The sequence below is a fragment of the Hyla sarda genome, chromosome 5, assembly GCF_029499605.1.
Source record: "Hyla sarda isolate aHylSar1 chromosome 5, aHylSar1.hap1, whole genome shotgun sequence".
Classification (NCBI taxonomy): Eukaryota; Metazoa; Chordata; class Amphibia; order Anura; family Hylidae; genus Hyla; species Hyla sarda.
Window position 1 is genome coordinate 229,942,150 of NC_079193.1, and position 26,659 is coordinate 229,968,808.

The 26,659-nt window shown below is 45.4% G+C and overlaps 2 protein-coding genes across 8 annotated transcripts in view; one reads left to right on the top strand and one right to left on the bottom strand.

Moving 5' to 3' along the window:
- The window catches only part of MBOAT1 (membrane bound O-acyltransferase domain containing 1), a 78,539-nt gene extending 57,544 nt beyond the window's left edge, over nucleotides 1-20,995 (bottom strand). For 2 of the 7 annotated variants that reach the window (XM_056521280.1, XM_056521282.1), the window contains exon 1: nucleotides 10,324-10,353. In XM_056521280.1, the coding sequence (XP_056377255.1) occupies nucleotides 10,324-10,338 (15 nt within the window). In that variant the 5' untranslated portion in view covers nucleotides 10,339-10,353. Of the gene's footprint in view, nucleotides 1-9,807; nucleotides 9,911-10,323; nucleotides 10,354-20,154; nucleotides 20,322-20,541 lie in introns of those variants that run through there. The other 5 variants (XM_056521277.1, XM_056521283.1, XM_056521284.1 and 2 more) reach the window with 5 other exon arrangements.
- The window catches only part of E2F3 (E2F transcription factor 3), a 129,523-nt gene continuing 123,211 nt past the window's right edge, over nucleotides 20,348-26,659 (top strand). The window contains exon 1 of the mRNA XM_056521276.1: nucleotides 20,348-20,481. Coding sequence (XP_056377251.1) covers nucleotides 20,371-20,481 — 111 coding nt within the window. The 5' untranslated portion in view covers nucleotides 20,348-20,370. The remainder of the gene's footprint in view (nucleotides 20,482-26,659) is intronic.

Below are 26,659 nucleotides of genomic sequence, written 5' to 3' on the forward strand. Positions count from 1 at the left end.
GGCCTAGCCAGAGCCTTATCTTGAGTCCTTAAGGGGTGAATGCTGTGTAAATCAATGTAACTAAAAGACTGGACTCCGCATCAAATCCGCAGTGAATGCAACCAATTAAATTTTTTTTGCAATTGATAAACTCCAATCTTACTGAGACTAACATATTATTCCCAGGGATAAAACAACTTTCTGGCAAGCATTGCTTAGCTGATCTGATCTGGTCCTGCTAGGACTTAGCAGATCCTGCAGCTACTCATTACCCAGCGATCACATGATCATCAGGGTGAAAAGCAAGAAGCTATATTGTTTTCCGTGAGCTGTATACACAGTGCTCATTAACTCCTTAACGACATAGGATATACATGTAAGCCTTGGTCATAATTCAAGTGTGTGAAGCACAGCTACAAGATAAGGGGATAAGTGTCTAATCACGGGGGGGTCTGACCACTGGGACCCCCGACCCGGCACTCTCCATGCACGGAACCACCTCCTCTCCATGCACAGATTACTGTCAACCATGGCACAAAGCGGTGGCCAACAAGCCCCTCCATGTATCTCTATGGGAGAGCCGGATATACAAGTATTCATGTACCGGAGTCCCCCTTTAAATTGGGACTGTCAGATAAAAAACGTTTTATATGTTGTACATCTTGGCAAAACATTACCCTTTCTAATATACTTCATTAGAAGAATGTATTTTCTTTTTATAGAAACCATGGCTTATAATATAATGGCTTTGTCCAAGCTGAAGTACAGTCATGGACAAAGTCCAGTAAGTGATGGTGGGCTAGCACTCCTGTGCTTATTCCTGTCTGATAGGACAGGAGAGAGCACAGAGGAGTGCTATCAGACAGGAGAGAGCACAGAGGAGTGCTATCAGACAGGAGAGAGCACAGAGGTGTGCTATCAGACAGGAGAGAGCACAGAGGAGTGCTATCAGACAGGAGAGAGCACAGAGGAGTGCTATCAGACAGGAGAGAGCACAGAGGAGTTGTATCAGACAGGAGAGAGCACAGAGGAGTGCTATCAGACAGGAGAGAGCACAGAGGAGTGCTATCAGACAGGAGAGAGCACAGAGGAGTGCTATCAGACAGGAGAGAGCACAGAGGAGTGCTATCAGACAGGAGAGAGCACAGAGGAGTGCTATCAGACAGGAGAGAGCACAGAGGAGTGCTATCAGACAGGAGAGAGCACAGAGGAGTTGTATCAGACAGGAGAGAGCACAGAGGAGTGCTATCAGACAGGAGAGAGCACAGAGGAGTTGTATCAGACAGGAGAGAGCACAGAGGAGTGCTATCAGACAGGAGAGAGCACAGAGGAGTGCTATCAGACAGGAGAGAGCACAGAGGGTTAATAACAGAGACCGGCAAGATCATGGATGTTAATAGTGCGATCACTGATATTCGCATTACTGGTGGTCCCCAGCTGCTGATGGCAACAGAGTCCCGCCGTGTATGAAGAGAGCGCAGCTCCTGCGCTCCCTTCATGTACAGGACGTAAATGTAAGTCCTGGTGTGCAAAGAACCAGGGCATCAGGATGTACATTTACCTCTATTGTCCCAAGGAGGTTAAAAAGGTATGGTGGTGTGCTAGGCAAATAATTCATTTACATATGCCTCCAGTGCCGCACATAATCTACTGCTGGATTCCAAAAACATCAACACCCACGTTGTGGGCATCCAAGCATACAAATTCCCATATACTGTACACACATAAAACTGTTAGTGCAGGCCGATTTAAGGTTCTAACCTAACTTTACTGGCTACAATCTGCTCAACGTGCATTTCACAAACTGTACATACTACAAAAATAAAATACTGGTCAGTTTATGTCATTGAAGATTCAAAATTATTCTTCCATTAAAAGAAAAAGTCACTGTGCAATTATTGGACATTACATCTGATAGATTGTGACTGGTGCCCACCCCTCTAGTCTCAGAAGGTATACTTTTAGATGTGGAGAAGGCAGAAGTGCTGTGGAGAATAATAAGTAGAAACCCATCTGTATCCCAGACAACAATTTAAATTTTTTTTTCGCAAGAATTTATAGGACTAGTTAATGATTCAATAAACATAATAATAAGGTAGCTTTTTAGATAAATCACATTACTTGAGGGTGAAACACATCAGTCATTTGGATTGTTGTAAGATTTTGTAGCAGTCCTTAATTTAGTCCAACGATAATAGTCTCTCTGGTTGTACAGTTATAGGAGGTGGCTAAATGTAGTTGAAATTATTCTGAAAGCGGAATCACCTTGTTTTCTTTTTGGTTTGGGATCCGCTCTATAAGCTTGGCAGATGCCATCGCTTCTTCCTCCAAGAATTACAGAATGATTGTGCTCAGCCCACTCCCTAATAACAGCTAGTCATCTTTCTCAATCCCCAACCTCAGAAATGGTTGGCAGATGGGTAGCCACATACACATCTTTGCTTAAGTGGATGAGGAAAGCAGCTCGGCTGTTTCCTTTCAGTAGTTTGTGGTCAGGAGCAGTCAGCAGTACAAAAATGTCAATTTAGTTTTCCCTTATATGAAATAAAAACATTAAATTGAACTTAATTGGCTTATATGCCCATCGTCATCCAATGTTAACATGTTTTGTGCATTAATCCTTTTTCCATTTCTTCCAACAGTCATTTAATGAAGAAAAAAAAAAGACGTTTTAGTTCACTTATGTTTGACCAAGATTTGTCTGATTATTTTTTCTCCATGTTTGCCACAGCACAAAACCACTGGTTTCTTCTTTTTTTGTTGTGCTCCAATGTCGATATCTGAACAGAGTTTTTAAAGATTTTTATTACTGGCTGGCACTTGCAGTGGGTTAATATAATCTGAGAAAGCCTGTTAACAGACAGTAAGGAGCATTCCCATCTCAAACATTTAAGACCTATCTATAGGATATGTAAAAAATGTCTGATAAATGTAGCTCCTACCTCTGCAGTCAGAACCCATCTCAAGATGGAGGCCCAACTGACTTCATCTGGCTTGCTTGTGGCTCCCAGAGGTGGCTGGGATACCAAAAGCTGTAACTTCTACAGACATTAAAGGGGTATTCCAGGCCAAAACTTTTTTTTATATATCAACTGGCTCCAGAAAGTTAAACAGATTTGTAAATTACCTCTATTAAAAAATCTTAATCCTTCCAATAGTTATTAGCTTCTGAAGTTGAGTTGTTGTTTTCTGTCTAACTGCTCTCTGATGACTCACATCTCGGGAGCTGTGCAGTTCCTATGGGGATATTCTCCCATCATGCACAGCTCCCGGGACGTGACATCATCATTGAGCAGTTAGAAAGAAAACTTCAGAAGTTAATAACTATTGGAAGGATTAAGATTTTTTAATAGAAGTAATTTAAAAATCTGTTTCACTTTCCGGAGCCAGTTGATATATATAAAAAAAAGGTTTTGCCTGGAATACCCCTTTAATGTAAGTTGGGTAAACAGCTCGCCCTAGTTCTAGACATAAGGCAGATTTGCTGCTGCAGATTTTGCTACCCATTGAGTCAATGGGCAGAATATCTGCAGCAGATGTGTAACAAAAATATGCACATGTGAAAGTACCCTTGGGATGCATTCACATGTGCGTACTTTTGCTGCAGATCTGCTGTAGCAGATTTGGCTATCATTGAAGTCAATGGGCAGTAAAATCTGCAGCAGATCTGCAGAAAAAATATGCCTGTGTGAACGTACCCTTAGTGCTCGTTCACACTGGCAGATCCACAGCTTATTTTATGTTGCGGATCCGCCGACGATGGACACCTAACGTGTGCCTCAGATGTGCCTGCTCAGAGTGGCAATCCGCCACTACAAGCAGACACACTGCAATGTGCGAGTCGCTGCACGCATGTGCAGTATACTCACACACATCGCGGCTGCTCTTGGCCTAGCTCAGGAAGCAGGGGGAGCAGCCTCGACGTGTGCGAGTACATGCACGAATTTGCAGCAGTGTGTCTGCTCATAGCAGCGGATTGCCGCTCCGAGCAGGCACACTTTAGGGGTCTATCATCAGCAGATCCCCAGCATAAAATATGCTGTGGATCCGCCAGTGTGAACGAGCCCTTAAGGGGGAACTAATAACCTGCTTTGCCGTGAAAAGGTTTTTGGGCAATAAATATAAATAAAAGCAATAATATGCCCTTCCGAAAACAACACAGGAAAGCTGGGCAGTTAAGAAACATAGTGCTTCCCCAAATAAAACCCCTAAAAGGTATTTACCTTAGCAATACCAACTAGGTTTACTGCATATTTTGTTTGACATTAAATTGGTATATTTTTATAGAGGTTTTCCAAAAACACCTGGCAATGTAATAACACAACAAAGAGTAATAACCACCTTACTAATCCCCTGACACTTCAATGACAATGGTTCTCTGCTCTCCTGTTGGCCTTTAATAAAAGGGCTCCAGACCTGATGTGTCGACATGTGACTGTGGCATACCATTGAGGACACTCCTGAGACTATTGGTTCCAGTGGTCACATGAAAACTACATGCCATTTCTGGACACTTTTTAGTCTCGCAAAATAAATGTATACATTTGGAAAAAGGGCCAAATGTGTCACTTGTTGACCATGTCAGGCCCATTAAACTCAATGAAGGGAATTTATTACTTTCTGCATCAGCACAAAATGGCAAAATCTTCAAGTTAGCAAAGCATTTTTTGCACAAAAACAGGGCTTGCACAAAAAATTGCCACAATCTGCCACTCTGCACTGATACAACAAAATAAAAATTCCCTCAATGTTAGTGCTCTGCAGTTGACCCATCAGTATCCTCTTTTCGACTAGATACCGATGTATAAGCAGGTCGGACAGGGAATGTGTCTTAGCTGTCTGTTCTGTCCACTTTGTTTGTTTTTGTGCTTTTTTGTCCTGTCCTAGAAAGATATTTTCTCAGTCTGTGTTCTTCTGTTGTGGCCACTATCTGAGCCTTCCTGCAGACAACTACCAAACCTTATTGGACTACTACTTTCATCAGTCATGGACATCTTTGGTGAGCTGCCTTGGTTTTTGCTTCTGACATTTAATTCAAGTTTTAATGATATTCTTGGCACTACTTCTGGGGAGTCTAACTATTATGCTCTATTGCTTAACTGCTAAAGGAGAAATCTGGTTTTGGGGTCTAGAGATCTTTCAGCATGGTTACACTCAATGACTGCACTGCCAGGTATGATGACAGTACTCATACGTTAGCAATTCTTATATGGATCTTGGACTGCTCAGGTTGAGAGTGGTATAATAAATGGGCTCAATTTGCTTCACTGCAACTGAGCTGTAATACCACCCACAGCCTGAGGACAAGAGTCGTGCTCTTTTTGAAAAAAAACCTTAAAGGGGTTTCCCCCTGTCAGGGATAACCCTTTACTAGAACCCCCCCCCCCCCCCCTAAAATATACCTTTATTGGAATTATTAAAATTATACCCCACACTAAAGTTTAAAATTCCAGCGAAATTGGTATGCTGTATACACTTATTTCCAGTTGTATACTTATTAGAGATTTAGGGGTCCAAATAGACACTTGTGTGTTCGTGTGCTTTGTATCCGACACACGCTATTGGTACCCTATCCCCACACTAATAATTGTCCTCCGCTGTATTAAAAACAAACAACTTCAGCCTCGCTACCCTTGACAAAGTTGATTCATTCAGCGAAATTTCTGGGAGGCTAGTAGTTGTTTGTTTTTAATACAGCGGAGGACAATTATTAGTGTGGGGATAGGGTACCAATAGCGTGTGTCAGATACAAAGCACACGAACACACAAGTGTCTATTTGCACCCCTATATCTCTAATAAGTATACAACTGGAAATAAGTGTATACAGCATACCAATTTCGCTGGAATTTTAAACTTTAGTATGGGGTATAATTTTAATAATACCAATAAAGGTTATATTTTAGGGGGGGGGGTTCTAGTAAAGGATTATCCCTGACAGGGGGCAACCCCTTTAAGGTTGTTGTTAAGTGATTCGCCCTGAAACCTCCATAGACATTTTTTTGTATTAAACATTTTGAAAAAAAGCAGTTCTGTTTTTTTTTCTTCGTCCTGGATAATCCCTTTAACAGACACATAAAAGGGGTTCCGCTTTAGATATGCAAATACAGAGAACAAAAAGAAGCAGGATAATATCTTGTCTGTTTATATTAAAGGGGTGCTCCACTGATTTTTTGACCTCTCCATTCTACCTGGGCTGCAAAAAGAAAAATAGGAAACGTTAACTCACCTTCCACTGCTCCCTCGATGCGCCTATATAGCTCTTCTGTCTTCTGGGTCCCAGTCTTCTTCAGCATTCTGGAGCCTGACACTGGTACCCTTTTAGTATACATACCACTTTTAAATTTTATATATCTATATATATTTATTTATTTATTTTTTTTTTAGTTTTCATGGAGTTTTCCTAATGGGGATAAATAACACAATGGAGGAACGTCCTAGGACAAATCAAAAGTTTTGAACAGTCGAGGTCGGAGTGTTCAAACCATGATCAATCACTAGAATTGTGCGCTTATCCCTTCTATTGCAGAGTTTGGACACCCCGCACCCTTGGTGTTAAAGGTCAACTGCAGCGGTATGACACTTATCCCCTATCCACAGGATAGGGGATAAGTGTTATATTGAGGGGGGTCCGACCGCTGTGACCCCCTGTGATCTCCTGTACAGGGCGCCGCCATTAGCGCTAGAGGTCGACAGTGATGCCCCGTCTCCTCCCCGTCCCCCATACAGTTCTATGGGGGAGGCGGGGAGGCACGAACGCTGCCTCCCCGCCTCTCCCATAGAGATGTATGGAGGAGGCGTGCTGGCTGCAACGTCATGCTGCGGCCGGCAAGCCCCCTGCACGGGACAGAAACAGCCCCGTACAGGAGATCTCAGGGGGCCCCAGTGGTCGGGCCCCCCGCGATCAAACACTTATCTCCTATCCTGTGGATAGGGGATTAGTGTTAATCATGCTGCAGATGTCCTTTAATGGGGAAAATCTGAAGTACACTAAAAATACACCCTTCAGGTAAATTTTTCATGGAATCTGTGCACATTTTTTTTATCTCAATTACAACATTGGACAGCAATATGGTGAGGATACTCCTTTTCAAGAAATTGTTCTTACGCACAGAATATATTACTATTGTCACTTTTTTCACTTGAACGTTACTAATGCAGGGACCCTCACTTAAAAGGGTACTCTGCTGCACAGTGTTTGGAACAAACTGTTCTGAACGCTGGAGCCGGTGCCAGGAGCTCATGACGTCATAGCCCTGCCCCCTCACAACGTCACTCCCTGCCCCCTCAATGCAAGTCTATGGGAAGGGGCGTGGCAGCTGTCAAGCCCCCTCCCATAGACTTGCATTGAAGGGGTGGGGCGTGACCTCACGATCTCCTGTCACCAGCTCCAGCATTTGGAACAGTTTGTTCCAAACGCTGAGAAGCGGAGTACCTCTTTAACCCCTTAAGGACTCAGCCCATTTGGGCCAATTTAATTTTTATGTTTTTGTTTTTCCTCCTCGTTTTCAAAAAATCATAACTCCTTTATATTTTCATCCAGAGACTAGTATGAGGGCTTGTTTTTTGTGCGACCAGTTGCCCGTTGTAATGCCATCACTCACTTTACCATAAAATGTATGACGTGACCAAAAAAATACTATTTGTGTGGGGAAATAAATAAAAAAAGGCAATTTTGAAAATTTTGGAAGGTTTCGTTTACACGCCGTACAATTTATGGTAAAAATGGCACATGTTCTTTGTTCTTTGGGTCAATACGATTAAAATGATACCCATGATAGGATACTTTTCTATTACTGTTGCGCTTAAAAAAAATTGCAAACTGTTTAACCAAATTAGTACGTTTAAAATTCCCCTATTTTGAAGACCTATAACTTTTTCATTTTTCCGTATAAGCGGCGGTATGAGGGCTCATTTTTTGTGCCATGATCTTTACTTTTTAATGATACCATATTTGCTTATATAAAACTTTTAATAATTTTTATAAATTTTTTGGGGAATAAAATGTTATAAAAAAGCAACTATTTTGGACTTTTTTTTTTTTTTTTTTACGTTCACGCCGTTCCCCGTATGGTATCATTAACATTTTATTTTAATAGTTGGGATATTTACGCACGCGGCGATACCAAATATGTGTATACTTTTTTTTTATTTTTATTTTTTTACACTTTTTGAGGGTGAAATAGGGAAAATGGGACAATTTACGTTTTTATTGAGGGAGGGGGTTTTTCAAATTTTTTACTTTATTTTTTACTTTTTTTACTTTTACACTTTAATAGTCCCCATAGGGGACTATTTAAAGCAATCATTTGATTGCTAATACTGTTCAGTGCTATGCATAGGACATGGCACTGATCAGTATTAATCGTTTATCTTCTGCTCTGGTCTGCTCGATCGCAGACCAGAGCAGAAGACCCATGGAAGGCAGCGGAGGCAGGTGCCATGCTGGATGATCGGATCGCCGGAGCAGCGCTGCGGGCGATCCGATCATCCATTTTAGTGTCCGCAATGCTGCAGATGCCGTGATCTGTATTGATCACGGCATCTGAGGGGTTAATGGTGGACATCTGCGCGATCGCGGATATCCGCCATTACGGGCGGGTCCCTGGCTGCTATCAGCAGCCGGGACCTGCCGCGCATGACGCGAGCATCGCTCCAGTGCTCGCGGTTATACATAGGACGTAAATGTACATCCTGGTGCGTTAAGTACCAGCTCACCAGGACGTACATTTACGTCCTGCGTCGTTAAGGGGTTAAATCAATCTATATATATATATATATATATATATATATATATATATATATAAAAAGCTTAAGTGCAGCTATTTCACAAATCTGCAGTGTGCCAAGAAAATGTAAGTTTTAGAAACATTATGTGGGGGTGGGGGGTATTTATCAACACTGGACACAAATGTGCACAGTAAACTGAAAAAAAACCATATATATATATATATATATATATATATATATATATATATATATATGTTTAAATGCCAGCATTTTATAAATTCCCCCCCTTGTGTAAAGTTTCTATGTTATGGTGTGTGTGTTCAGAAAACACTATCTGGCTTCAGATTCACTCACCTGCTTTGTAATACCTCTATAATAGCCACAGGAAAGTGTGCGGTAAGAAAAAGCTATGTTATATACTAGAGGGAATTACAGTCTAGGAAGGATGGAAACACAGGCCGTAATGTGACTAACATCTGATTCTGTCATATACACAGCTTTAGCTGCTCTTTTACTGTGCCAAACAGTCCCTTTCAGATTGTATACAGAATGCCTTTCCTCTACATTCCTGCATGTTTACATCAGCGCACTGACCAGGTGCTGGCTGTTACTTACCAAGTCTTAGGTTTCTAATAGGCACATTTCAGGTACTCCCTGGTACAAGAACATACCTGGCTATTGAGGGAACTAAATGTAAAAGTAAATATTGAGCAGATTTTAAAGACGATTTGTGAATTTATAAACATCTGTTTATAAATAAATATTCATTACAGTAAAAACTTCAAAAAGCCAATTTTATCAAAGAATCAACAATCTACCTCCTATACATAGAACTAAATTGTGGTTTATGTTCTTTCAAATAAAAGAAGGAAGTGTATTCATGCTGTACTGCTGCCCTGACTGAACTTCCTGCTCACCTCCAGCTCATGGGAGTAGTTCACCCCTGCCTGCAGCATAGTTATTACTCATATGTATGTGTCATCAAGAGCAGTGGTTCTCAACCTTTTTCATGACTGTTCCCTGAAAGGGTGAAAGTATGTCCGCAGATACCCCTCGTGCATAAGTTACTTTACTTTTTTTTTATAAAGGCATGTGCTTACCTTTCTAATGCAATACTTGCCCCCCTCCATCTTAATCCCCTTGAGTTATTATTATCCAATGGCAAAAGGGGATCAGAGGGAGGAGGGAATAATGGCAAAAGGGGATCAGAGGGAGGGGGGAATAATGGCACAGGGGGATTAAGATTAATTCCCCTGTGCCATTATTCCCCCCTCTCTCTCTGATCCCCTTTTGCCATTATCCCCCCCCCCCCTCCATCTTAATGCCCTTGTGCCATTATATCTCCCCTGGACTAAAGCATCCGCCAACTCCTGGACAGTCTGTGGTGCAAAGTGGCATTGGTGGATGGAGCGAGACATGATTTCCCAGATGTGCTCAATCGGATTCAGATCTGGGGAACGGGCGGTCCAGTCCATAGCATCAATGCCGGTCTCTTGCAGGAACTGCTGACACACTCCAGCCACATGAGGTCCAGCATTGTCTTGCATTAGGAGGAACCCAGGGCCAACCCCGCACGTGCATATGGTCTCGCAAGGGGTCTAAGGATCTCAGGCTACCTCTGGCAAGCACATGGAGGGCTGTGCGCAACCCCGACCTGTGGACGTCAGACCCTCACACCACCCTCATGGAGTCTGTTTCTGACAGTTTGAGTGGACACATGCACATTTGCCGCCTGCTCAAGGTCATTTTGCAGGGCTCTGGCAGTGCTCCTCCTTCTCCTCTTTGCACAAAGGCGGAGGTAGCGGTCCTGCTGCTGGGTTGTTGCCCTCCTACGGCCTCCTCCATGTCTCCTGATGTACTGGCCTGTCCCTGGTAGAGCCTCCATGCTCTGGACACTACGCTGACAGACACAGCAAACCTTCTTGCCACATCTCGCATTGATGTGCCATCCTGGATGAGCTGCACTACCTGAGCCACTTGTGTAGGTTGTAGACTCCCTCTCATGCTGCCACTAGAGTGACCACCAGCATTCAAAAGTGACCAAAACATCAGCCTGGAAGCATAGGAACTGAGAAGTGGTCTGTGGTCAACAGAACCACTCCTTTATTAGAGGGGGTCTTGCTAATCACCTATAATTTCCACCTGTAGTCTGTTCCATTTGCACAACAGCATGTGAAATTGATTGTCAGTGTTGCTTCCTGAATGGACAGTGTGATTTCACAATAACATCCCTCCCTCCCCCCCCCCCCTCTTTCCCATAAACTTAGTTTTTAGACTTTTTTTTTTTACATTTTAAACATTACCAGACTTGTAGGTCTCTGTATATCCCGTTCGGATATAAAGCGGCGGGAGTTCCGTTCGGCAGGGCCACACTACTGGGTGATGTCCTCCTGCGCTGTGTGGCACCTCCGAGCAACGTCAGGGATGTCACACGTCTGGCCCGGCAACCACGCAGCTCAAGTAAAAGTAGCCGTGGCCACAGCTCCGGCCACAGTACAAAACAGCAAGCTGCCGCGGCCATTCCCTGCTCTGACAAATACTGGCCAATGCATGGCCGGTATTTGTCAGCGCATTGCCGTACCCCCGCACAACCTGTGACGTACCCCTAGGGGTACTTGTACCATGGGTTGAGAACCCCTGATTTAGCGTGCATTCACACCACATTTTTGCAATACAGTTCCTGTATATGTTTTCAATTTGAAAACTGTATGGAGCCGTATTGAAAACCGTATGCATTGACTCTCCATTGATAACCGTATGCCAAACGATGCATCCGGTAGCATCCGTTCTGCGTCTTGTACGGTTTTGCATCTTGTACTGTTTTTTCCCGTACCCAAAACCGTAGCCTACCACGGTATTTGGTCTGGGTGAAAAACCGTATTGAAACCGTATACGTTTTTTTTTTTTTTACATGGGAGTCAAAGGGAACCGTAGAGAATCGTATGTGCATATGGTTCCATTCGGTTTGCACCATGCGGTTTTTGACTTTGCAGTTTTTCTTGGAATTTCAATCAAATAAGTGAAACTTTATTCATAATGGAGTGAAAAGTAAAAAATGTATACGGACATCATTTTTCAAACTGTATACAGTTTTTAACTGTAAACGGGTTAAAATGTGTACACACGTTTTGATACAGTTTAGTCAAGTTTTGAGGAATACGTCTTTCATCAAAAACCTGATACGGGAACTGTATTGCAAAAACGTGGTGTGAATGCAGCCTTAGAGGGAGATCAAGTACAGCTTAAAGGGGTACTCCGGTGCTTACACATCTTATCCCCTATCCAAAGGATAAGGGAAAAGATGCCTGATCGCGGGAGTCCCGCAGATGGGGACGCTCGAGATCATGCACGCGGCACCCCGTTTGTAATCAGTCCCCGGAGTGTGTTCGCTCCAGGACTGATTACGGTCGACCGCAGGGCCGGCGGCGTGTGACGTCACGCCCCCGCCCCGTGTGATGTCACGCTTCGCCCCTCAATGCAAGCCTACGGTAGGGGGCGTGATAGCTATCACGCCCCCTCCCGTAGGCTTGCATTGAGGGGCGGAGCGTGATATCACACGGGGGCGGGGGCATGACGTCACACGCCGCCGGCCCTGCGGTCAACCCTAATCAGTCCCGAAGCGAACACGCCTCCGCGATCAGGCATCATAACCCCTATCCTTTGGATAGGTGATTAGATGTGTAAGCACCGGAGTACCCCTTTAAAGCTTACCACCAGACCTGTGAATTCATATATATAGATGGACCTTCATTGAAAGCATAGGGACATGAATCAATTGCTGGTTGTTGCCTACAGGTAAATTCACAAAACTTACTAATATAATTTAAAGTGGACCTGTCAGAAGAAAAACAGGGGTATATATAAGCTTATTGCTAGGTGGAGCTAGCCATCATGATTCCAGGCATATCTGTATTAACCCCTTAAGGACCGGGACATTTTTCATATTTGCACTTTCGTTTTTTCCTCCTCACCTTCTAAAAATCATAACGCTTTCAGTTTTCCACCTAAAGACCCATATGAGGGCTTTTTTTTTCTTTTTGCGCCACCAATTTTACTTTGTAATGACATCAATCATTTCACCACAAAAACTACAGCAAAACCAGAAAATAGTTGTGGGGCAAAATAAAAAAAATGCCATTTTGTAACATTTGGGGGCCTCTGATTCTACCCAATGCACTTTTTTTTTTTTTTTTTTTTTTTAAGAATTACACCTTATCTTTATTCTGTAGGTCCATACCTAATTTATAAAGGTTTTATTTTACTACTTTAAATTTTTTTAACTACATGCAACACATTTTTTTGCACCGTGATCTAAAGTTTTTATCGGTACAATTTTTGTTTTGATGTGACTTTTTGATCACTTTTTATTAGTTTTTTAGGGTATACAAAAAGACCAAAAATACGTAATTTTGGATTTTAGAATTTTTTTTACGTATACGCCATTGACCATGTGGTTTAATTAACATTATATTTTTATAGCTCAGATATTTACGCATGTGGCGATACCACATGTTTATTTACATTTATTTTTTTAAATGGGAAAAGGGGGATGATTCAAACTTTTATTAGGGAAGGGGTTAAATTACATTTATTAACTTATTTTTTTTTAGTTCCCATAGGGTACTATTAAATGCAAACATCTGACTGCATACACTTTTCATGGCTGCTCCATGCCTGTTTTTACAGGCATGGAGCAGCAGATTGCGGATTGGACGGAGAGGAGGCAGGTAGGGACCCGCCCCCATCCTTTCAGCTGTTTGGGATGCCGCGATTTTACGGCCATGGTCCCGAACAGCCCGACTGAGCTGCCGGGAACCGTTTACTTTAGTTTTAGATGCCGCGATCAACTTTGATCGAACGTCTAAGGGGTTGATGCTGGGCATCACATCGATCTGTGATGTCCAGCATTAGACACGGGTCCTGGTGGTTGACAGCTGCCGCATCCGAATTAGTTACAAATTTCAGGAAAAATTAGCTTCACAACAAATCATCATCGATTGGTTAACTCGGTCATCCACTTCATCACAAGTGACATCTGACACCCCCAGTCAACAGTAGGTGGGCTCCTCAGACACAACCCTCAGTTGGCATGGCCCGGGAGCAGTCCCTGTCCTCCCACTGCCTCTGTCCTATGCTGTTCCCTCCCCCACAGAAGTATCTTATGCTGTGGGTTCTGCTCCACTATTTAGTGAGGAAGATCTAATAGAGGACAGTCAGCAGCTACGGCCCAGCCAAGAAGTGGAGGAGACATCCGCCGCTTCCTCCGCTAGGCAGGAAAGTAGTGATGAGGAGAGTGGCGTGGGAGGTGGTGTTGCGACCGTTCAGGCTCCTGAAGCAGACACTGATGAGGAACCTGAGGAGGAAATCAGTGATGTGCAAACATCACACAACTTGATGATGATGAAGCCAATCGCACTTGCGAGCCAGGTGCTGAAGGGGCTTCATCATCATCAGGAGAAGATAGTTGCAGGTTGCCCATGAGGCAGCAGCTGAGCCAGCAAGGTGGTAGCATGTTTGACAGTCAGCATGGTAGCAGAAGTGGGAAGTCTGGAGCCAAACGTGCCCGGGGTAGACCGCCTGCTTCGTGACAGTCTGCGTTCCCGGGAGGTAGAGGAACAAGGAGTACCTGGAGTCGGCGGCAGTAGCAGTCAAACAGTGCGGACTGTAGGGGGGAAAATAAGCTACTCAGCGGTGTGGCAGTTTTTCATCAAGCATCCGGAGGATGTTAACCTGGCCACATGCAAGATGTGTCAGCAGAAGGTGAAGCGTGGCCAGTGTCCCAATGTTGGTACCACGGCCCTGCATCAGCATATGCAGCGTCACCATAAAGCAGCCTGGGAGAACTGTGGCTCCGATGCAGTGGTCCAGCCTGCTGCATCACCCAGTGGCACTCCGCTCCCTGTTTCAGCCAGCCAAGGCTCAATCACCTCAGCCGAAGGGAGCTGTCATACCCATCTTCTATCGCTTCAGATGCTCCTGCTCCTCCTACTTCGAGTCAATCATGTCATGTCCAAGAGACAACAGTATGCGCCCATTCATCCAACAGCGCAGAAGCTGAATGTGCTCCTGTCCAAGTTGCTGGTGCTGCAGTCCCTCCATTTTCAAGGGGTGGACTCTGCACCTTTCAGAGAACTGATGGCTTGTGCCGAGCCGAGGTGGAGAGTCCCAAGCCGTCATTTCTTTGCGAAAAAGGCAGTACCAGCCCTGCACAATTTTGTGGAACAGAAGGTGGGCCAGTCCTTGAGCCTGTTGGTGTGTACCAAAGTGCACGCCAGTGCCAACGCGTGGAGCTGTAACTACGGTCAGGGACAATACATGTCCTTTACAGCCCACTGGGTAAATGTGGTTACTGCACAGCCACAACAGTCTCTTGGACAGGTCACGCCACTTCCACCTCCGTGGAGGTTGGTCCTGTGACAGTGTGCGATTCCTCATCTTCCACCATGTCCACAGCCTCCACTGCACAGACAAGTCTCAGTTCCCCTCCAGCATACCATGTGTGCAGGGCACGGCAGTGACACGCTTTTCTTAACATGGTTTGCCTTGATGAACGGAGTGACACAGGGGAGGAACTGCTCAAAGTCATTCATCAAGAAATCGAATCATGGCTTACTCCACGAAAAGACGTGTTGGAAACAATGGCTGGTCAGGGAACTGGAGACGTGGCGCCTACATCTCACGGCCACATGAGCCCAATGGGGGCTAAACTGGAGGAGGAGGGGGACAGTGGAGCACAGTTGAGGTTTCGCAAAATGGGCGATTTTTATAGTCATCTGAAAGGAGAGGCGGAGCACGAGCAGCCAGAGGGTTATGAGGAAGACGAGACAGAGGACGCAGACACACCGTGGCAGTATGCAGTGGAGATGGAGGCAGGGAGTCTCTCAGAGTCACTTGCACAAATGGCACGATGCATGCTCACTTGCTTGCGTAGTGACCGCCACATTGTCACCATTGGGCAGCGGGATGTCTTCTGGCTCTCCCCCTTACTGGACCCTCACTATCGGCACAAAATGGGGTCCTTTTTTACACCAACTGAGAGGGAGGACAAACTGACCTACTACAGAGAAATCTTACGTAGTCAGTTGGCCGATGCCTATCTCCATCCTCTCGCAGGTCTGACTCGGGGGGCCCTCTACACTCACTTTTCACTGCCATGGCTGCTGGAGAGGGGTGGGGTGGCAGGAGCCAGCGACATCAACAGCAGCCTGAGTCTACAGTCACTGATGAGTAGCTTTCTTCACCCGCATAGTGAAGCAACTCATGAGCAGCAGGTAGACATGGAGCAGGACATGCACCAGCAGGTGGTGGCATACCTTGACATGACCCTGCCAACACACTTTGAAGATCCGCTGGACTTCTTGGCAGCCAAACTGGATTTGAGGCCGCAACTAGCAGAGTTTGCCCTGGATAAGCTGTCCTGCCCGGCCAGTAGTGTGGCATCAGAGTGGGTGTTTAGTACGGCTGGGGGCCATAGTAACCCCAAGGAGAACTTGTCTGTCCATGAAAAATGTGGAAAGACTGGCCTTTGTGAAGATAAATCAGGAATGGATCAGCCAGGATTTCCACCAACCAATGCCTGATGCATCAGAGTAGATTGACCATGGTGCCACACCAACACTTCACAAATATGGACAGTGCAAAATATATTTAAGGTGCTGCTCCGGTTAAAGAAATTTCTCCACATCAGACCACAAATAAGTATGGAGGAGATGCATTAGCTAAAACTTAACTTTTCTTAGGATAAAATATAAGGACCCCAATTTTTTTTTATCTAAGAAAACGAAAGGTGTGCACAAAACACAACACCATGTGCCACCTACACCACCAAAAATTGATGTGATGCAAAGACCTCTAAAAAGGTGGAAGGGAACAACATATGGTCCATTGTAACCAGTGCGGGTAAAAACTTCCCCTGTAAGTGTTACGCCGAGCGCTCCGGGTCCCTGCTCCTCCCCGGAACGCTCGCGGCGTTCTCCTCTCTGCAGCGCCCCGGTCAGACCCGCTGACCGGGAGTGCTGCACTGACATTGCCGGCGGGGATGCGATCCGCATAGCGGGACGCGCTCGCTCGCGGTTCGCATCCCAATCTGCTCACCTGTCCTGGTCCCCGGCTGTCACATCCTGGCACGCACGGCTCCGCTCTCTAGGGCGCGCACGCGCCAGCTCTCTAAGATTTAAAGGGCCAGTGCACCACTAATTGGTGCCTGGCCCAATCAGTGTAATTAGCTCCCACCTTCTCCACGCCTTTATAACCTCACTTCCCCTTCCCAGCATTGCCGGATCTTGTTGCCTTGTGCCAGTGAAAGTGTTTTGTGTATGTCCCAAGCCTGTGTTCCAGACCTTCTGCTGTTGCCCCTGACTACGACCCTTGCTGCCTGCCCTGACCTTCTGCTACGTCCGACCTTGCTCTTGCCTTGTCCTTCTGTACCGCGCCTGTCTCAGCAGTCAGAGAGGTTGAGCCGTTACCGGTGGATACGACCTGGTTGCTACCGCCACAGCAAGACCATCCCGCTTTGCGGCGGGCTCTGGTGAATACCAGTAGCAACTTAGAACCGGTCCACCGGTACGGTCCACGCCAATCCCTCTCTGACACAGAGGATCCACCTCCAGCCTGCCGAATCCTAACAGTAAGGCCCTAATCTCGCCCTATTAATTCCCTTCTTGGCAAGGGTTACTCGCCCTAAAAAGGGCAACCCCACACAGGAACCTCTCCCTATTTCCACCTACAAACACTGCCATTTCCCAGAGTTTTTAGGTGGAAATAGGGAGAGTTTCCAGTGTGGGGCCGCCCTTTTAAGGGCGAGTAACACTTGCCAAGAAGAGAATTAATAGGGTGAGAGTAGGGCCTTACAAGGGAAGTTTTTACCCCCACCTGCTACAATGGACAATACGTTGTTCCCTTACACCTTTTCAAGGAAAGTGTTATTCATCTTAAAAAGGGCGGCCCCATACAGGAACCTCTCCCTATTTCCACCTAAAAACCCTAGGAAATGGCAGTGTTTGTAGGTGATAATAGGGAGAGGTTACTGTGTGGGGCTGTTCTTTTTAGGGCAAGTAACACTTGCCAAGAAGGGAATTAATAGTGTGAGAGTAGGGTCTTACAGGGGAGGTTTTTACCCCCACCCGTTACAATGGACCATATGTTGTTCCCTTCCACCTTTAAGAGGTCTTTGCATCACATCAGTACTTGGTGGTGTATTTGGCACACCTTTCCATTTGTTAAATAAATAAAAAAAATTGGGGTACATATATTTTATCCTAAGAATATTATTAACCCCTTAAGGACCAAGGACGTACCGGTAAGTCCTGAGTCCTTTCCCTTTCTATAACGCGTCATAGCGGGTCGGGCCCGGCCTCTAACAACGGCCGGGACCTGTGGCTAATAGAGTGCAGCTATGATCGCGGTGCCGCACACAATTAACCCTTTAAACACGACGTTCAAAGTTGAACGCCGCGTCTAAAGTGAAAGTAAAACACTGCCGGTTAGCTAAGGGGGCTGTTAGGGATTGCCACAGCGAAATCACAGCATCCCGAACAGCTGTTAGACAAGAGGAGGGTCTCCTACCTTGCCTCCTGGTGTCCGATCGCCGAATGACTGCTCAGTGCCTGAGATCCAGGCATGAGCAGTCAAGCGGCAGAATCATTGATCACTGGTTTCCTATGAGAAACCAGTGATCAATGTAAAAGATCAGTGTGTGCAGTGTTATAGGTCCCTATGAGATCAATAACGCTGCAAAAAAAAAAGTGAATAAAGATCAGTTAACACCTCCCCTAATAAAAGTTTGAATCACCCCCCTTTTCCCCCATTTAAAAAAAAAAACAGTGTAAATAAAAATAAAAATATGTGGTATCGCCGCGTGCGGAAATGTCCGACTTATAAAAATATATCATTAATTAGACCGCACAGTCAATGGCGTACGCGCATATCAATAAGTCCTATCAATGCAAAAATGGTACCGATAAAAACTTCAGATCACGGCGCAAAATATGAGCCCTCATACCGCCCCATATACAGAAAAATAAAAAAGTTATAGGGGTCAGAAGATGACAATTTTAAACGTATAAATTTTCCTGCATGTAGTTATGATTTTTTGCAGAAGTATGACAAAATCAAACCTATATAAGTAGGGTATCATTTTAATCATATGGAACTACAGAATAAAGAGAAGGTGTCATTTTTTACAGAAAAATGTACTGTTTAGAAACAGAAGCCCCAAAAAGTTACAAAATGTTTTTCAATTTTGTCTCACAATGATTTTTTTTTTCGTTTCTCCGTAGATTTTTGGGTAAAATGACTGATGTCTTTACAAAGTAGAATTGGTGGCGCAAAGCCATCATATGGATTTTTAGGTGCAAAATTGAAAGAGTTATGATTTTTTTTAAGGTAAGGAGGATAAAAGGAAAGTGCAAAAACGGAAAAACCCCTGGTCCTTAAGGGGTTAAAAGTTAAGTTTTACGTAATGCATATCCTCAATACTTACCAGTGCACACTAATACTTTTACAAAAGAGACCGTTTTCTTCTTCCTACCTGCCTCAGCTACTATTCTGATCCTGCCACCCGCCTGATGCCACATATCTGAAGTTCTCCTTTTTTTACCCACCTTCGTCACCGGGTACTGGTTTTGCCAGCCACCACCCCACTCTGTCACCGGATCACTTTCAGGACTCCTGATGCTGCTGATGCCACCTCCAGGCTGACTCATTCTGCCACCATATGTTCTCCTCATGCTGATGCCACCTCCAGGCTGTCTCATACTGCCACCATATGTTCTCCTCAGGCTGATGCCAGCTCCAGGCTGTCTCATATTGCCACCATATGTTCTCCTCATGCTGATGCCACCTCCAGGCTTTCTCATTCTGCCACTATATGCGTCTACTGGGGACATTCCCTAGCCCCTAAGTGCTCTGCTGAGCACTGAGCCCCAACCAATCAAACCTTTTCACATGTCAAAAGATTTTATTTAAATGACGGTACACTGGCACAGTTTTCTATGGTGAGTTAAAGGGACTTCCCATAGAAAACTGATGTCAGGCAGGGTGCGATACATATAATACGTTCCACCATATCTCTATGTTCCGCTGTTCTCTTGGCGCAAGGCCCCCTTCTGTTCATCAGGGTACTCATAGGAACATTTTGCCCATAGAGTGGGCACATCACTGGCAGCAGAAAGTGACCAACATTGGCAGAAAAATAACACAGCATAGTATGCTGCGGAGCAGATTACATCGTGTTATGTATATTTGTCTCAATGTAAACCTCTGTAAGAAATGATGCTTTTGCCAGAACTTTTACCAGTACAAGTAAAATAAGCAGTAAGTGAGGGGGCACTGACACAGGACACCTATGGGGCAGAGCGGGGACCTGACCTATGACTGATGAATCCCCAGACTACATGTAACAGGGGGGAGAGAGAAGTAGGAAGCTGCGGGCAGCAGTGCCATCTCACCTGCTCCAGGGGCATGTGCAGGGCATCGCTGAGCGGCTGCAGCACGGAGGAGCCCGTGGTCCGGGAGAAGCTGTTGCCTGGAGCCTCCATCACTCCTCAGCACCGGTGCCTCACCCTGCCGGGAGCGCCGGTACATGTGTACACACCACACACCCAGGAAACCAAACAGCCCGTATCTCTGGCAGCGCCGAGGCCCCGCCCACCCGCTCTCCACCAATGACAAGTAGCCAGTCTGATCCGGGTGGGGCCGCTCACACCCGTCGCCCTCCGACCTTCCCTGCGGCTTGTCAGACCGGGTGGGTGAGTCTCTCCGCGACTGACAGAATGGTAGGTCGGCTGAGGGGAAAGGGCATAAGCGGGAGCCCGGCAGTCACTTAGGTGCGGTACCTGCACGGAAGACTGGCATCTCGGAGCATCATCCGCCGCCACCTGCCGTCTGTTCTCTCTCCTCGCTGATAGATGTGACTGGGGATCTGGTTTTAGTGCAGCCTTGTCACCCAGCTCCCCCGCATTCCTGAGCGGACAGGCTGAATACCACATCGCATACCAGCCTGCCCACCCCTGCTGTGCCAGACCATGACCGGGCTCTGAGCGTCCTCAAGTATGACATGGACTGCACCGTGTGCATGGAACGGCAGCCAGCATTTTTTTAACTGAATTTTTATTGAAGAAATTATCTGTTATAAACAGCAAAAACATAGAAAAGCAAAAGACCACACGGTCTATCAGAAATAGGCAAACCATTGTACACCACATGAGGTACAAGACAATGCAAGCAAATCAAATAAACACAGGGCCATCTTTAATTTTGATTGGACCCTGGGCAAGCAATCAGCGTTTGACTCCGGTCAGGTCATTGAAATGAATGGAGTGTGACCATAGTGTGAACCCACCCTTACAGACACACACTACAGTATATAGCGGAAAAAAGCGGAGGTGGGTACCCAGGTGGAGGGTAGCGTGTCCCTTGCCGGTGAGGGTAGCTTGGTATGCAGGCCTGCAGCGTGAGGACGGAGCCCAGAGGTGAATCCGTATGTAGAATGCAGAAAATGTAGAAAAATGCTGCGGTGGCGCTTCCAAGGAATTCACCCAAAGTCGTGGGTATAGGTATAAAGTAAATAATTTATTTTTACAGCATAAAGAAATCAAAGAAAATAAATAAATAAAGCAAGACGCGTTTCAGGAGTCACAGCTCCCTTTTTCAATTGCAGGTGGGTGCTTTATACCTATACCCACGACTTTGGGTGAATTCCTTGGGAACGCCACCGCAGCATTTTTCTACATTTTCTGCAGACACACACTACAGACATACACTTACAGACACACTCACCTGGCCGTCCGTGGTTCCTTCTGATGTGTGACCTCGCTGACATCCTCCTGTGCGGGTCTGCAGAGGAACATCACATTTGTGACGTCTCCCATCAGTCCCGCCGCAGGCTCGCTGTTTTAAAGTAAGTAGGCATCAGCAGGGTCCCCCATAGTAGGTCCCCCCACAGTAGGCAGCAGAAGGCTCCCCCATAGTAGGTCCCCCCAAAGTAGGCAGCAACAGTATCCCCCATAGTAGGTCCCCCCACAGTAGGCAGCAACAGCAGGGTCCCCCCCTACAGTAGGCAGCAGCAGCAGGTCCCCCATAATAGGTCCCCCCCACAGAAGGCAGCAGGGTCCCCCATAATAGGTCCCCCCACAGTAGCCAGTAGCAGCAGGGTCCCCCATAATAGGTCCCCTCACAGTGGACAGTAGCAGCAAGGTCCCCCATAATAGGTCCCCCCACAGTCACAGCAGGGTCCCCCACAATAGGTACCCCCCCCCCACAGTAGGCAGAAGGGTCCCCCATAATAGGTGGGGACCTCCCCCTAGTAGGCAGCAGCAGTGTCCACCATAGTATGTAAACCCTGGCCCGCTCCCCCACTCTGGCATACTTTCTGCAGATTTTCTCCCCGGTCGGCTCCTGCCTCCTGCTGTCTTCGGTCCTCTTTATCTGTCGGCTCCTACAGCTCAGCACGGCCTCTCTTTCTAGTAATTCCTCTGCACTCTGGCGTCTGATGATGTCACTCATGCGCCGGAGTGCAGAGGAAGGGTCAGCCTCTTGCGTCTGCTGGCATACTGTAGCCAGGGACACGAGTGATTGACAGAGTGAGGAGCCAATGGCTCTTCACCCTGTCAAACTTCCCCCTGATGCGGGACATGTGTGGGCCGTTACGGGACAGTTGGAACAGTGAGCCGCAGCGGCAGGGCCAGCCCTGCCTAGACCTGCCGCAGCTAGCTGCTGTAGCGTGGGGCTAAAGGGATAGCTGCTTTGGGTCCCCAGGAATGACAGGGCCCAGGGCAGCTGCCCCTTTTGCCCCGCGTTAAAGACGGCCCTGAATAAACAGCTTGAACAAATGACATACGATCAACACAGACAGTACTGAAATTGGGACATATGGTGCAGAAACATAATACAGCTAAATTGTTATCAAAATCAGGTAGAAGTAAGCAAAAGTAGAGATATACCATTGCAGTAAGGAACAGACAGTCCCCAGGAATCACCCAGGAACACACACAAAAAAAAGAGGGACGAGGACAAACATTACAAAAATTGGGATACAGTTTTTAACAGGTGCCCTGCTTTGTGTGAGGAATGTCTGTAGTGTAATATCATTTTTACCGTATTAATCCTATACACCATTTGCACAGTAAGGGGAATGCTCTAAAGAAGTGTTTTTACCATGTGAACTACTGCTCCAAGTATGGTCTAGGCCTTTGGGAGTTGCAGAACTTACAAGTGACTACAGCACTGATGGGACTAAGTCAGGAGAATACACAATAATATCAGCGACTCACATGTGATGTCTTCTCTGTTGTCTTTCCTATCGTTCTTCACCTGGTCCGACCACATGACTTCTTCCAGATGCAGCTTCTCTCTGAAGAGTTTGACGCTCAGACCTCATTAGTTCCTTGCCTTGTCACTAGATCCTCATCCTCTATACAGGTTTTAGATTAAGTGTGGCAAAAATGTAAAATTGGGCCCCCAGATTGTGTGACCAAAGATCACCATGTTGCACCCCCTGAATTGTGCTGCATCTCGGCTAATGTAAGTAAATGAGATTGCGCTGCAAACCCCAACTGGCTGTGACTGCAACATGTGAAACGTAATAATTCCATCCAGAATGAATTTGTGGCTGCGGTAATTTTGGGGTTGCAACGTGACCCCATTTAATGCAAATCAGCTCAGCTCCTCCCTTTGCATGAACGAAGTGCACAGACAGCTGTGGAGCAACAGGTTGTAAGGACACGTAGAGAAATCCAGTGCAAAACGGCATCATAAAATGTATGGTCACAGGAAACCACAGGATCACAGAAAGCCATACATTTTATGATGCCGTTTTAAGGGTTTAATAAACCACCTGAAGAGCAAGAACTGATTTGTGCTGGATTTCTCTACATGTGTCTACATTTACTTACATTAGCTGAGATTCAGCAGGATTCAAGGAGAACAACATGGTGATCTTTGACTGTGCAATCCATTTTTGTCATGTAGCCCTAACGTAATACTGTCACCTTGTTCTTTATACAGTAATAGTCACCGCACACAGATAAACAGTGATCTTCTCAATGCTACCTATCAGTAATAGCGCCCACATATACTATAACAGTGATCTTCTCAGTGCTGTCTGTCAATAATAGCACCCACATATACTATAAGGCTATGTTCACACAACGGTATGTCCACATGGAGAATCTCTGTAGGGCATAATATGCCGGTGCTAGGACCGAACAGGAATGCGTTGTCTTATAGACAGCTCCGCACAAAGAACGAACGTGTTCATTCTTTGTGCGGACACTGAAAATTGAATTTCCGTGCCGGAAACATCTGGCACAGAAATTCCGCCATGTACACAGAGCAGCAGAATCCTGTTGAATTCAACGGGACTCTGCTGCAGCGGAATCTCCATGCCGGATTCCTATGCGGAATCCGGCACGGAAATACCGATTTGTGAACATGGCCTAACAGTGATCTTCTCAGTGCTGCCTATGAGAAATAGCGCCCACATATACTATAACAGTGATCTCAGTGCTGCCTGTCAGTAATAGCGCCACATATACTATAACAGTGATCTTCTCAGTGCTGCCTATCAGTAATAGCTCCCACATATACTATAACGGTGATCTTCTCAGTGCTGCCTGTCAGTAATAGCGCCCACATATACGATAACAGGGATCTCAGTGCTGCCTGTCAGTAATAGCGCCCACATATACTATAACAGTGATCTTCTCAGTGCTGCTTGTCAGTAATAGCGCCCACATATACTATAACAGTGATCTTCTCAGTGCTGCCTGTCAGTAATAGCGCCCACATATACTATAACAGTGATCTTCTCAGTGCTGCCTGTCAGTAATAGCGCCCACATATTTGATAACAGTGATCTTCTCAGTTCTGCCTGTCAGTAATAGCGCCCACATATACTATAACAGTGATCTTCCCAGTGCTGTCTGTCAGTAATAGCACCCACATATACTATAACAGTGATCTTCTCAGTGCTGCCTGTCAGTAATAGCGCCCACATATACGATAACAGTGATCTTCTCAGTGCTGCCTGTCAGTAATAGCGCCCACATATACTATAACAGTGATCTTCTCATTGCTGCTTGTCAGTAATAGCGCCCACATATGCTATAACAGTGATCTCAGTGCTGCCTGTCAGTAATAGCGCCCACATATACTATAACAGTGATCTTCTTAGTGCTGCCTGTCAGTAATAGCGCCCACATATTTGATAACAGTGATCTTCTCAGTTCTGCCTGTCAGTAATAGCGCCCACATATACTATAACAGTGATCTTCTCAGTGCTGCCTGTCAGTAATAGCACCCACATATACTATAACAGTGATCTTCTCAGTGCTGCCTGTCAGTAATAGCACCCACATATACTATAACAGTGATCTTCTCAGTGCTGCCTGTCAGTAATAGCGCCCACATATACTATAACAGTGATCTTCTCAGTGCTGCCTGTCAGTAATAGCGCCCACATATACGATAACAGTGATCTTCTCAGTTCTGCCTGTCAGTAATAGCGCCCACATATACGATAACAGGGATCTTCTCAGTGCTGCCTGTCAATAATAGCGCCCACATATACGATAACAGGGATCTCAGTGCTGCCTGTCAGTAATAGCACCCACATATATTATAACAGTGATCTTCTCAGTGCTAACTGTCAGTAATAGTGCCCACATATACTATAACAGTGATCTTCTCAGTGCTAACTGTCAGTAATAGTTCCCACATATACTATAACAGTGATCTCAGTGCTGTCTGTCGGTAAAAGTGCTCATTTTATTCTTTACACAGTAACAGTTTTCCTCTTAATGCCCTGCACTGTAATAATACCCCTTTTGTGCCCCATACTGCGTTATAATGCCCACCTTCATGCTCCTTACTGTACTACAGATCACGGCACAAAAAAATGAGCCCTTATGCAGCCCTGTATACGGAAATATGAGAGAATTATAGGGGTCAGATTTTAAACTTTTTTTTTTTTTAAGTTTTGAGTTTTTTTAAATTAGTACAATAATCGAAACGCGTATAATATGGGGATCATTTAAATTGTATGGACCCACAGAATAAAGAGAACCAGTCAGTTTTACCCTAAAGTGCACAGCATCAAAACTAAAATCCTCCAAAATTTGCTAAATTGTGTTGTTTTTTCTCCACAAAATAATATTTTTTTGGTTGCACCATATATTTTATGGTAGAATGAAAGGTGCTATTACAAAATACAATTGAGTTGCAAAAAAACGAACCCCATATGGATCTGTGGATGGAAAAATATGAGTTATGGCAAAAATCTAAATTAGCTGTGTCCTCAAGGGGTTAAAATTTTAAATTACCCCCCCAATATCTGTTAGTGGATCCACACTGGGTAGGCAGCGATATATGTGCTGGAATTGAATATTTATCCCCCCCCCCCCCCCTCTCCATACTTTCCCCTATTACCTTCTCCTTTCTTCATTCATTGTACAGAGCAGACTTACTATGGATCCTCCAAGACCTACGATGACATAATCAGGAGTTCTAGCCTATAGGAGTCATTGCAGGTCCTAGAAGGTCAATAGTAAGTCTATTAGTGCTGTCTATGGGCTCTCTGAAGCCCAGACAGCTTTAGGGCTATAATCACACTGCTGTATTTTGCGGCGATTTGCTAAAAATTGCGCAAATTGCAGCAAAATTCAGTAGTATGTACTAAAGCTTTTCAGGGGCCCCCTTTTGGATGGGGGCCCTGGGCAACTGCTGTTGCAATTCCTACACCGTTCACCTGATTTGGATGTAAATACCCTCAAATTAAAGCTGACAGTCTGCAGTTAAAGTCTGTTTCTTTTCAAATCCATTGTGGTGGTGTATAGAGCAAAAAATTTTAGAATTGTGTCGATGTCCCAATATTTATGGACCTGACTGTATTTGCAATAAGTGTAAGCACAGGGCTCTATATGGAGTAAATGCGGCAATGCACAATAGAGACAAGGC